Below are 13,575 nucleotides of genomic sequence, written 5' to 3' on the forward strand. Positions count from 1 at the left end.
GCCTTCTTTTCTTCTTTTTTTTTTATCCTCAACCTTATTTTCTTCTTCTTAGTAGTAAGTATTTGCTAAACCTATAATATATTAATCATATTTTATGTTTCAAATTTGAATATAAAAAATGAATTGCGCCTATGTACAAAATTGAATTAATCTTGTTTTTGTTTGTGTTGATAAATTATTTAATTATTATAAGCTAAAATATGTAGAAATCCACATTTATTTTTTTCCAAAATTACGAGATGTTTAGATTAAAGACATTGGTTTCATAAAACTTTATTTAAATGGAGTAGTAATATGTAGATTGGGATTATTTTCACCATGTCCCTTCTTAACATGTAAATTTCTTAAAAAACAGTTATTTCCCCGCTTCACTTTTCCTTTTTTAGAAAATTCTCTCTCACACACACATGCTAAAAAATTACTAATTTTGACATTGAAATATTAATCATATGTAAAAAATGAATTAATCTTATTTTGCGAGATAAATGAGGAACCGTGATTATGACACAATGGAATAACATAAAACATCGGATTTGGAACTTCTATATCTGACAAAGTACTCTCAACGTCAAATGTGAGCAACCGCAATTACATCCAAATTTTGTTGTCCAAGATCAGTTGGTTGAAGCTCAGATGAGAGAGATGCTACCATGTAAATGAGGGAAGCACGTAAGTCGGATAAGCCTCGTACTTACCATCAAGAGAGCGAACAGATGATTCAGAAGCCGCCTCTCCAACCGCAGTAAGTCCGAGTTCTGTTGCATGGATGCCGCCAGTGGTGAGAGCTGAAGATATTCCGGCAATATTTGCGCCTTTTATGTCGTGGTGGAGAGAGTCGCCAACAGCAAAGCTATCAGAAGCTTCCACACCAGCCATTGCCATGGCTGATTTATATATGATCTATTTACAAGTAAAGATCAGTAAATGTTTAGGGCTTATGGTTAAGACATCGCAATCACAATTTTCACATTTGGTTGCAAAACCGCAGCCGATTAGAGAATGCTTTCAATGGTAATACAAAAGAGAATCACCTCGCCCGGCTTGCCCATCCACTTCACTTCGCCACCAAGCTTCTCTTATGTGGTTGCCAATGTTCCTGATGGAGTAAAAACAACTAACATCAATTCCATTCACATGAAGGAGGGAGTCTTTCAAATGACAGAGATATTTAAGCCGTCAGCAACTTCAGACAAGAAACGAGTGCATAGATTTTAGTCTCTACCAGGCATCACTCTCAAAGCTGTAGCCTCAACTGTGACAAAATCCGGATTGGCTACAACCATAGGAATCTTTTTATACTCATTGGAAGTGCGTCTCCAGATGGAAGCCCCAAAGCTTCAGTACCATGAGCCAAAACGAACTGAGCTTCTTCAACATTTTCTACTACTTGGAGCCCTAAGCCCTGAAGCAAGGAATTGTTCCAAAATCATAACAAAAAAGAAAATTTAGGAAATTTGCAAGAGAAACTCAAACACAATCTAATTTTTTATAAAAAAGCAGAGTAATCAACCAGAGCGACATCTAGCACCACATAGCTTTTCCTTTGATTTTTTTTATGTAGCAACATATAGCTTTTAATCACACATTCTAATTTCTCTTAGACATCCATTTTACCCATTCTAAAATTAAAATAAAAGAATCTCTAAAGTTTTGTAGTTAGCATCTACAGACCGACCAATGGATATTGAGAAAAGAAAATTACTTTTTGAGATAACGCAAGTCAGAAAAACTCAAGCATACCTCAAGGGATATAGCTCCTCTGTCACTCCAGGTCATGTGAATGCAGGAGTTCCCTAGTGCAGCAAACCAAGGATCGTCTCGCCTAATCATAATTCATACTTCAAAACCAGAGGAATCCCGGAAGAATTTTTTAGTCTCGAATAAGATAGCAGGTAACAGAAAATTGAACCTCAGAAGGTACTGGTGTGTTAACTCCCCGCTGGTAATGGCTCCCAGAAAGAGCGAGGGGTTGAATCCAGGCTACTTAATTTTTCCATGGTTGTTGATGCACGCCTAGAAGAATTGCTAATGATTACCATCTTAGTTCCACAAGCTGCCAACTTTTCTACTATTTCAACACACAAGTGCAGACAACAAAAATCACAGAAAGTTAGTCGATACTAACACTGAAGGTACAAGTGAGATTAGTTATTGACAAAAAATTCAACCTTACCAAAATGGCAAAGCTAACAATCAAGAACATACATGTAGTAATGGCACCAGGGTATGGCTGTTTTCCATCGGGTAGAACTCCAAAATGATCCAAGAACCACGCCTAACCCCACACGATTGTAAATATGTTGATAACAAGAAATAGCACGAACATGACTGACTGCTAACTTCTACGTACATTTTTTCAGCTGATGTGCTCAAAACCCCCTAAAAGCACAAAAAATTCAACCCTAACTGGGAGACCAATAGCAGGTGATGCAAATACACATTCACAATTCTAATTCACTTAACACGGATCAAACCATCAAACTAAGTGTAATCAATCTGTAGCTTTTGATTTAAAACCTATTATAATCAGGTAAATCACAAGCTAAAAGACAAAGAATTTGTTCATCAAATGAATAATCCGCTCTCATTACCTGACGCATTAGATACAGTTACTAAATCAAATAAATTGCCGAATGCCACTACAACACATTGAGCTGGATGACATAATTCCAAGGTGAAATACGGAAATCGAAAAATGTTTAACATCAAATTAGCAACACCAGGATAAACAATTGCTGACAATTTGTAATTTCCAATCAAGAAAAACGAAGCATTTCAAAAAAAAAATCAAGAAAAACGAAGCATTAAATAACCTTGAAGCGACGACTTTCAGCTAGCTGCTGAAATCCATTGATGGTCTGAAATGGCTTCAATTCGCTGGGATTCGGCATTGGAATCGACGAACAGCATCTTCCCATCATCTATGACACCACTGCGAAATTATATTATTTGTATTTATGGCTGCATTAATTTCACAGCATCTTCCTAGCTTTATACACAAATAGTAATAAAAATAATGTGCATCCAATTGTATAATCGCAAAAACCAAGGATCAAACTGTAATTAATTAATAAATTAAGTTCTCTGTGGCAAGTCGAGCATGGATGCACCAAAAGTCCAAATTTCAATCAGAACCGTCATTTTTCCCAAACGGATAATCGTGGCCGTCCATTTGCGGGTTTGCAATTGACTTTTCCTCAGTTCTAAACCGTAGGCGCTTTTTCCTTAAAAAAAGTAAAACAACGAAAAATCAAAAGAGTGCGTTGCAAAATTTCAAGCCCTCGAGAAAACAAGATTCAATCTCTGTTTCACCAACCAAAGTGCGAGATTCCCTCTTTCTCTCTCTCACTCGAAGCCCCATTTTGCATATACATGCTGATCATTTCCACTCATAGGTCAATCTGTGGTTAACAAGCTGTTCTTGGACTCTGCTCTGACTTCGATCTTTGCTGGAATTGAAGCTCAAATTGGATGTGTTACCGTGTTTTTTTAACTCCTTAATTTGATAATTGGGTGTTTGAGGGAAAAAGTTGATTTTATACGGTGTTTTTGGGGGAGTTTATTACTAGTTAGGTGTGGCTGTTTATGCAGAATTTAGGGCATTACCTTTTTTTGTAGAAGCATTGAGAATGGGGAATGGACGAGGATTGTGCGTGTTTTACATGTGAGCCCTGATTGAAGTTGAAAGTTGGGATTTTTTTGGTAAGTTTGGATTGCATCAGATTCTAGGGCTTATTTTGTTGATTTGGAAGATTCGTATTAGGTAACAACAGTTTGAAGTAATTGTGTTTGGGGGTTGAAAGAGGGAAATTTAGGAAAATGTTTTATTCACAATTTATATTGGCAAAAAAGGGGCCTTTGGGAACCATTTGGATAGCAGCTCATTTGGAAAGGAAGCTCCGCAAGAATCAAGTTGCTGATACTGATATTGGGGTATCAGTAGGTAAAGATTTGCTTCTTTTTTTCTGTTAAATATATCTCAAACTTTTATGCTCAATTTCTCGATTCGCCTGTTGTCTTGTCTGGATTGAGAGAATCTGTTTTTTAAACTCTTACAAAACTTGAAATAGAGAAGGATAATTAATGTGAGTCTGTCCAGTTTTGGAAAGGAGAGACACGTTGCATGGATTGCATTTAGTTTTCTACACCGTTCTAGGTTGTGTTTGGCATTGGTTAACTTTGTTAAAATGAAAAATAGAAGATAATCTTTGGAATCAAATGGAAATCATGCATATAGTACGTTAGAGGATTATTCTTTAGAACTGCTGGAGCACCTCAAAAGGTTCCGAAGGTGTTACGTGGTTTTTGCTTGTGAATTGAAGTTGATATTTTAATGCTGGTATAAATTTTTGGGTGCGGAATGATGATGAAGAGGGAGATATAAGAATTTTTGGTAAATATGCTACCTTTGTAGTATCTGTTAGTTTGTTCGACCAGATTAGGTGACTTGGTATCAATTTAACTCCTAAATTTGTGCTTGGTTTATGTTTGATGTTATGATCAATGAAGATGGTGCCAAACATTAAAAATTCTAAATACAACTACGTCATTAACTGAAGATGTCACCATTTTATACTTTATGTCTGATAATATCTGTAAAGAAAGTATCTAGTGAAACTCCCCCACTTCCACCTTACCCCTTATTTGATATGAGCTGTTTATCTTGCACAGACTCTATTCTTTCCCCAGATGTGCCCATTGCACTTCGTTTGTCCAGCCATCTTCTTCTTGGCGTGGTGAGGATATATTCTCGGAAGGTGAACTACCTATTTGATGATTGCAGTGAGGCTTTACTTAATGTTAAGCAAGCTTTTCGTTCTGCTGCGGTTGATCTACCACCAGAACAGTCGAAGGCCCCTTATCACTCCATCACCTTGCCCGAAACGTTCGACCTTGATGATTTTGAGCTGCCAGATAATGAAATCTTCCATGGGTGAGTCTGAAAACATTCCATGTCTACTTATGAGCTATAGCTGACTTGATGGACCTATGAACTAAATGGAGTAATTTTAATGTTCGTAAACAAGAATCTCGTCGCTTTTATTTTTGACCTTTTGGGGAGAATATGCAATAATTAGTATTCACAGTGATAACATGCCTAATTTCTACTTTGCAGTAATTTTGTAGATCATCATATCAGTTCAAGAGAGCAAATAACCCTTCAAGATACTCTTGATGGCGTCACTTACTCCACGTCAAAGTTTGGTCTGGATGGTTGGTACTATTATGGTTCATTCTTGACAAGCAGCAATGCAAGTCAAAGAGATGTTTGAAATTTATATTTAAAAATGTGTTGCAACTTGTTTCCTAACATGGCTTGTGTTCTTTCAGAGAGGTTTGGAGATGGTGATGCTTCTGGTTTGGACCTTGACGAGGTACATCTTAATATTGTGCTGCCATCATGTTTGTTTTCTCTTTTTTTATGTCACTTTAGATCTTCATTTAACTACTTATAATAAGTTATGCAATTGTTATTATTGTTGCAAGATGTGTTCGTGAAGATCTGTAACATCCGACCCTCTCATTATATCTTAAGCATCTGAAACTAAAAATAATGAACTCATTCGGCAACATCAGCTGAAAAAAAAAATTAACCCAATTCTTCTGTTCATCAATTCAATGCATACAGGAATTGTTTTTGGACAAGGATGGCACTGCAGGACTTGAAAATGAAAGGTTAAGACTCATTTTAGCTTTTTTGTGGCATTTCAAAGTGTTTTCTTGGCTTTCCTCAACTTACATTTGTTGTTTAGGATGCCATTGAGCTTGAATAGGAATTTTATGACGAAGTACTATTTGCCTTGTGTAATTCCCCAAAGTGGCTTGCATATGCATATGTTTTCCCGTGGGACCCGCAAAAGTCTTTAGAAGGATATAGAAATTTAAAAACAACTGCACACTAGATAATAAATGGCGTTCATTTTGGCTTTCTAATTTCAGGTGTGATCCTCAGGCTTCGGTTGGACCGATGACACCTCTCAAGCAAGATGAGCATCCTGAAATTAGGAATGCTGATTCAGGAACCAAGGTAATTGCTCAGGCCATCATAAACAAGGGTTTTTTTAATGGAGTTCGAAATGTCCAAGAGCTTTTGTAATGAAGATTGTTTTGTTTTTAATGCAGGTTGATGATGCTGATGACTATGATGATCTCATAAATGCACAGGCTCCATCTACCCCTGGGCTGGTGGAAGAGCCTAATTTATCCAATGTCCAAGAGGTTTCGGCCTTTGATGACCATATGGAAGCGGAATGTCGTTTAGGGGAATCTACTGTGATAGAAAATGCAGACAACAATATTAATGAGGATAAACAAGAGGCCGATTGGTCTTCTCACGATAATAAAATTTGTGATGCAGTTCCAGTGGTGCCACCTGAGGACAATGGCCATCAGTCAGGTGGCTTGGATGTTGATTCTTCGAAGCCACTAGGAGAATCTCTTACTGAAGCTAATATGGAACATGATCCGGTCGAGACTTTAGCAGTTGGTCAAGGTAAATCTGTAAACTCTTCTTTGGAGTTGGATGATAAAATCAATGGGGCATCTCAAGGTCCCTGCCAGAATACAGACGCTGATGGTATGAACTCAATTCGCCCAGTTGACGAGGATGATCACCATCAAGGCCCCTTTACCGGCATTGAGAAAAGTGCTCGTGAAATTTCTGGTGAGGCTAGCAACTACCACCAAGATGAAACTTTTCCACAAAATCGTGATACTGGGGTCTCTAATGAACTGGGAGATCCAAACTCGTCGAACCTTGATGTTCATGAAAAAGTGGCATCTTCTGAGACTCCTTTTCTAAGACCATGCAATTCTAACATGGAACAGCCTGATTTTGTTTGTAAATATGCCTTGTCAGCTGATGCTGCTGTACAATCTGATGTTATCAACTTGGCAACTTCTGAGGCAGAGGAGATGGTAATGATAGGTGTGTCTTTAAGACTTAAACTTGCTGTCTAGTTTGATATGGAAAGTCATTATATATACCTACAAATCCTCATTTGATATCAAAAATTGTTTTATCAGGTAAAGGATGCTCTGGAGCTGATAATCCAGAAGAACTTTTGGAGAAGCACATGCAAGAACATGCACTGCGAGAAGGCACTGATACAGGTTCCAACAAACCCAATAGTCATGTAACGAATGCCGGTGCACATGATGCTCTGGTGGATAATCTAAATAGTTCTGCAGAAGCCGATCTGCCTGCACCAGAAAAATTGTTATCCGTACCAGAAGACATAAACCAACATAATAACATGTTTACAGAGATGGGCTCCGGTGTGTTTGTCGGGCTTGATGCTAGTGATGCTGGAAGCAAAATCATTTCTGGCAAGAAACGCAGTTTTACTGAAAGTACATGGACAGAGCAGAGTCTGAACTCAGTTGAATCTTCAAGACTGGTCCGTTTTAAAAGAATGGTCGAATCTGTGCCCGATGATGATGATTTATTGTCTTCCATTTTAGGTATGAAGGTTTTGTTTTAGTTTTGTATCTTCCATCGAATGGTTTCTGATTGATGTTAAATATCTCCTCAGTGGGAAAATCATCAGTTTTAAAAGTGAAGGCGACACCTCGTCCTTCTGAGGCGGCATCTACTAAATGTACTCGTGCTACTCAACGTACTAGTGTTTCCAAAAGAAAAGTATTTATGGACGACACTATGGTATTGCATGGCGAGTATGTTTCTCTTTTCTACTCTCATTCGATATACCTTGTGATGCAATTGTATGTTTAACAGTTCCCAAACTGCATTGTATGATTTGACTTTCTAGTATGTTTGTTAGGTTATACATATTCCGGATTTTAGTTTGGCGCCTTTTATTGGCTTGTTCACGCTAATCTGATGTTGTCTTTGCTCCTTGATAGCATGATAAGACTGCAGCTGACAAACTCTGAAGACATACGCCGTGTGAGAAAGAAAGCTCCATGTACGCAGTCTGAGATTTCTTTGATTCAGAAAAAATACTTGGAAGACGATTGTTTTCTTGGACCACTATTTACTGGTGAGTTTTAATGGTGCTTTCTACCTGCTGCTGTTGATTTGATTAATTGTGAGTTAGAAAAGCTGTGATCTATAATCGAGATATTTGATTATTTGCTAGTTACACCACTGCACATTTATTTCACAAGTAATGAATAGTTGAAACAAAACCTGTACCCGTCTAACTATGTAGTTTTTCCTCAGGAATATCGATTGAGTTGGAATCTTTGCACAGTCACACATGGAATTTGAGTGGCATTCGAGTGTGTAACAATGAGCCAACTGACTCTTCTCTTGGAAATGTTGCTGATGCGAGGCTACCTTCTAAAGAAGTACCACCCGAAAACAGCAAAGAGAATAATGACTATTTTCATGCAACTGTAGCCGAACCACATTCGACGTCTCAAGATGCTGAAAATTGTGAGGCCATGGACAACGGAATGCATAATGCTGCAGAACAAAATAGAGTGACGATAGCCAATGAACTTTCGTCACACAGAGATAGCAAGACTCCTCTTCTGACTGATAATGGGGTTAACAAAGTTCGTGATATGAATGTAGAAATCGACACCTGTGACAAGCAGAGTAAGCCCAATGGTGATGTGGAGGCTGATGTTTCAAAACACGAGCCTTTGGTAGATGTAAGTGGATGGGAAATGAGCGAGAAAAGCAAACGTGCCTCTGATTTTCCAGCTGGTGTCGTTCAATTGAATCCTGCAACTGAGACTTGTGAGGAACTCACTTTTGTGAATGCCGACTTATCAACCGGTCTACCCGATCAAGAGAGGGATGCACCCTCTGTTGAGTTGCACTATGCATTGATGGATGCCGACAACAGACAAGCCATTGAAGATGTACTAATAGCAAGGGATGGTGATGTTAATGCGGGGCTTGAAACTGAACCTCTAGAGAGGGATGATGTTTTCTTAGGGGTTGCCCAAGAAAATGTCACTGTTGAGGCGCAGTCGAATTCTAAACAGGAGTTGGAGTTTGATGAATACAATCAAACGCGCAATGCTATATTCGGGGAAAATATTGAATTTTCTTCATTCACAGCAGACCAAGATTATGCTTTTATGGATAATATCAGAAGCCCCGAACAGCCAGAAGCTCATTATCACGATATGATGATGGGTGCAGAAAGTTCTGGCTTCAACATGCACAATCAAGAGGTAAGCTGTTTTTTTCTTCACCTAGCTTGTAATATGATAGATGTGCGAAATCGATTTTTTCCTTATTAGTGTATCACGTAGTCAAACATGGATTATCACAATAAGCACATTCTAAATGAATGTATTTGGATTTACAGTTTTCTTACTTTGTTGAATTCTGTTATTAATTTGGTGTCTGTGTTGCAGGAATGGAAGTATTCCGCTGCTGAAAACGACACTGGTTTAATTCTATCCTTATGATGAGATCCATTACCCTTAAAGAGAAATTCTTTAGTGTTAGATTTTTGCATTTGAGTTTTCTTCGCTTCACATTTCTCTCTACTGTTCTTGTTTGACCTTTCAGATTTTCTAAATGTTGATGATGACGAGCTAAATGAAATGGTCGATGATCAAGATATTGCTGATGAGGAAGAAACAAGATTCATAGAGAACACCGGGTGGTCTTCACGTACAAGGTATATGCTATGACGAATTACTTTCAACTGTTTATTGAATGGTCAAGCTTGGCAAATTTGCTCTTATTAGGAGGAGACTGGATCAAAAGCTCGAGACTAATATTATTTGATTAGCTAATAATGCTTTTCTCGAGATTTATATTAGTTGTGACAGATGTACTGATATCATTGTACTGCAGGGCCGTTTCCAAGTATCTGCAGACATTGTTCGTTAAAGAGGCAGAGCAAGGAAGGAGATCTCTTAACCTAGAGCACCTCTTAGTTGGTAAATCACGCAAAGAAGCTTCGAGGATGTTTTTTGAAACATTGGTATGTCCTGAAGTCTTTTATCTTCAATTTTCTCGTGTGGGAAGTCATCGAGCTAGAACCTAGTTTGCATTTATCCCACTTACATGTACCTAAGATGTTGATGTCGACCAATTTGTCCCGTTTCTCATGCCTTTCGTCATTTCCTTTGTGGTGCATTTACAAATTTTGAATCCTAATCAAATGACTAGGATAGTCTTGTACCTTTGAGATTTCTGTAGGTTTCATGTGTTTCTTGTTTTTCCATTGAATTCTTTGAAGTAGTATCCGTCTGGCTATGGTAGTTAATCGTTAACTTTAACATTACCGGGTCAACACGAACACGTTGCAGGTTCTCAAAACTAGAGACTACATCCATGTGGAGCAACAGGTCTCCTTTGATGGGATCGCCTTGAAACCTCGAACAAGGCTGATGAAGAGCAACTTCTGAGCTCGTGTATTCTTCTGAAAGCCGCGCAGAGTCATCACGTGGTGATGTGAACTTTTTCTATGAAGGCAGTCTGGCAGAGGTTCCCTAGAGGTTTTTTACAGTGACATAGTCGAACTCTTCCAATGTTCGTAGCTGAGGAAATCTAAACACTGGTTGTTGTAAACTGCTAAGAGTTGCTAGATTTCAATTTTAATGGTACAAATATCTTAGTAGTCCAAATATATGTAAAATAATGCACATCTATTTCTAATTTTATGTATATATATGGCGGAAGTTTATCGAAATGTAGTAGTATGAACTTTATGTTTTATTTAAAAAAAAAAAGAATTGTTATACTTGGAGTGAGTATTTAATTTTCTTCAACATTTTTTTACCTTATAATGAATAAAAATATATTCCAAACTAATAATTGATTTTAAATAACGCTTTTATATTTCGGGAAAGTATCATAAAATTAGCGGTTAAGGAACAAATACCATAATTTTTATAGACAATTTGAATGTATAAAATATGTAAGAATGTAGAGAGGGTTAAGGAAAGTATCATAAAATTAGGTTCGAATTTTCTGTACAATAATCGATTATAAGAATTATATGATGAGCTGATACAAATTGGTTGCATCTGCAGGGATAGGTTGAATGCCTATTTTGTAAGGTGTTGCAAACGGGATTTGAATCGAAGCTAATAAGAGTTGGGCACCATGACGTCAATATCCCCTGGCCTGGAAAGGGCAGCAGCAGCAGTTCTTAACAGAGTTTTGATGAGGAAATGAGGGATTGGAGTTGGGGGCATGTAGTGTTGCCATTTTTGGATTCGAGAGAGATAAAGAGAAACAGTAGCTATGTAACAGCCTAAGATTATGCTATGAAAAGCAATTTCAAGCAAGATCGGTAGCCATAAACACAGAAAATGGACTAAGGATATGCCAACAGGAACAGGATAGAATCAAATTTATTTTTGTTAGATTTATAAATTTACTTTTTGGTAGTAGCCAAATCTCATTTTTCCAAAATTCAAATAAAAAGAATACATGGCGGAATAGAGCATTCCATCACCTTCTTGATATAATTCAAAATGAATTCAACAAAGCAAATCTCCCAGACAAAGCAAAATGTTTTAGACCTGATGAATAGGCCAGGGCAAGGTCTTCAACTCCTCCTCGTTCCCGCTCTTCATTCCATTTCCATCCTTTTCAAGGTGGGCGTAGTAGTTGAGGAAGAAGGCGAGGGTGAGGACGGCCCACTCGAGGCAGAAGACGACGGCGCAGAGCCCCCGGCGAGCTTGAGGATGAGGACGCCGTCGTCCTGGAGGACGTAGGAGTCAAGGCGGGCGAGGAAGTCCTCGGGGCGGGTGAAGATGAGGACGGCGATGGAGCCCTGGAAGATGGCGGTCAGGACGGTGGCCACCATGTGGGCGCCGTAGAACTTGCCTCCGCCCACGCGCCGGGTGGCGGCGGCGCACCCGGAAATGGCTCCGCCGATCGTGACGATGTGGAGGAGGATGAGGAGGGCGCCCACCAGGGAGGGGATCAGCCGGAGGGAGAGGGTCAGGAAGATGCAGCTCGACGCCGCGCCCAGGAGGATGTAGTTGGTGATTAGGAACACTTTGTGGGTGCAGCTGCTCTCCCCTTCCATCGGCAATCCCATTTTTTGCAAAACACCAAAAGGAGACACACACAGACAGATGTATTTGCAAAAGGAATACGGATGTTGTAAGAAAGAGAGTTGGTTGGAGGGTTATATATAGCTCTGCCTCAGCTGCAACGGTTCAATTTTTTTAAAAAATGGGGAGCTGCAACGGATACGTCTCATTTTTATTTTAAGGGATAAATACACAAATTTAGGTGGAATTTTCAGTCATTTTTTATATGTTCTACGATTTAAAAACATGTTTTGATTCGGAGCGAGCTTAAAATATTGCTTTAACTTTTTTTTTTAACAAAGTGAATAAAAAAGTAATACATACAAATTTCATTTTTATACACTGTAACTGCAAATTTTATAGTATTAGAATTTGGAACATAATAATTGAGTAAAACAAAATTTTAAATTGTTAGACGTCACTAAAATAATAAAATGAATTATTTTATAGTCACTTTAATAAAATTAAAGTTATTGATTGAATATGTGCTCACTATTTCTATCTTAATCTGCTTCTTTGAAATAAATTGGGGGACTGAATTTAGTTTTCAGGGATTTCTGTAATTTGGTGCAAATTTTTATAGCTGAATTTGATGTGTATTTACTATATAGCATACCATTTAGCATTGGAAACCAAAATTATAGAGCAAAAGGAAAAAATTAAACATCAGTACCACTAACACGACGTCGTCCAAAACATGTAACAAACTCATCAATACAAACACATAAAAAGCATCAAAAGTAAAGAGACCCTTTAAACTTTAAAGCATGATTTCTCTACCATAAATCCAGCTGAATGGAACTCTCACCGCCGCCTTTCCTTTAGCTCTATGCTGCGCTCTCTCCTCCAGTTTCCGAATCCGAGGCGGCAGCCCGCACACATATTCCTGCGCCTTCCGCCCTCGCCAGAGAGCCCGGTGAGCTTCTCGACCTCCCAATGCGCCACCAAAAATTCCAAGATGTCCGCATAGTCCTGGCTGTGTACACTCCGAGCTTCTGCGCGATCGCCGAGAAGTTGTCGAAGAGAGCGTCGTCGCTCCCGTCGTACATCAGGTGAGCTGGCATCGCGATCTTCTTCCTCATCATGTCGGCGAGGGATAGCACGGTGCCGTCGGGGTCGACCTCGAAGAGCTTCTCGACGATCTTGGTGTAGGCAGTCTCGTGGCGCTTCTCGTCCGAGGCGATGGTCCCGCATATCTGAGCCAGCTTGATGTCGCCGTGTTGCTTGGCAAGCCGGGCAGTGTTTCCGTGCGAGACGAATGTCGCCCTCTCTTGGAATGAGGTGTAGATGAATCCGAGGTACGGGTTGTTCTCGGTCCGAGGGTCCTATTGGTTCCAAACACAGAGACGGTTAGTTACCAATCATAAAGCATGTAACACGAACCAGGTAACGAGTTAAAGAAAGTTGTAGATCATGAGAAAAGACGACATTACCATCCCCGAGCCGATCAGGTATTGAATCGTCTTCTCGATTTGCCTCATGTCGACGCGGCCGGAAAGGTAAAGATACTTGTTGAGGAGATCGCCGTGCCTATTCTCTTCGGCTGTCCAAGCCCTCGTCCAAATAGCCCAGGGGGTCGGGCTGGCACCA

General features: G+C 39.2%; 1 protein-coding gene and 3 pseudogenes across 4 annotated transcripts; 1 reads left to right on the top strand and 3 right to left on the bottom strand.

Moving 5' to 3' along the window:
* Positions 1-240: 240 nt before the first annotated feature.
* Positions 241-2,921, bottom strand: LOC121789302 (annotated as a pseudogene).
* Positions 2,922-3,242: 321 nt separating this feature from the next.
* Positions 3,243-10,628, top strand: LOC121789306 (sister chromatid cohesion 1 protein 4-like). 4 transcript variants are annotated; one of them, XM_042187783.1, is made up of 16 exons: positions 3,243-3,943; positions 4,672-4,933; positions 5,117-5,214; positions 5,332-5,375; positions 5,630-5,676; positions 5,941-6,028; positions 6,124-6,928; positions 7,027-7,113; positions 7,192-7,464; positions 7,536-7,677; positions 7,867-8,003; positions 8,186-9,153; positions 9,340-9,373; positions 9,497-9,608; positions 9,788-9,917; positions 10,246-10,628. In XM_042187783.1, the coding sequence occupies exons 1-16, from the start codon at positions 3,820-3,822 to the stop codon at positions 10,342-10,344; spliced, it is 3,450 nt and encodes a 1,149-aa protein (XP_042043717.1). In that variant the 5' UTR covers positions 3,243-3,819; the 3' UTR covers positions 10,345-10,628. The 4 variants fall into 4 exon arrangements, with proteins under 4 accessions (XP_042043717.1, XP_042043718.1, XP_042043716.1 ...); XM_042187784.1 differs by having other exon boundaries at positions 6,124-6,493; positions 6,599-6,928; positions 7,027-7,464; XM_042187782.1 differs by having other exon boundaries at positions 7,027-7,464.
* Positions 10,629-11,284: 656 nt separating this feature from the next.
* LOC121789305 lies at positions 11,285-12,064 on the bottom strand (annotated as a pseudogene).
* A 599-nt stretch (positions 12,065-12,663) lies between these two features.
* On the bottom strand, positions 12,664-13,568 carry LOC121789304 (annotated as a pseudogene).
* Between the last annotated feature and the right edge of the window lie 7 nt (positions 13,569-13,575).

This window comes from Salvia splendens, unplaced genomic scaffold (genome assembly GCF_004379255.2).
Source record: "Salvia splendens isolate huo1 unplaced genomic scaffold, SspV2 ctg204, whole genome shotgun sequence".
Taxonomy (NCBI): domain Eukaryota; kingdom Viridiplantae; phylum Streptophyta; class Magnoliopsida; order Lamiales; family Lamiaceae; genus Salvia; species Salvia splendens.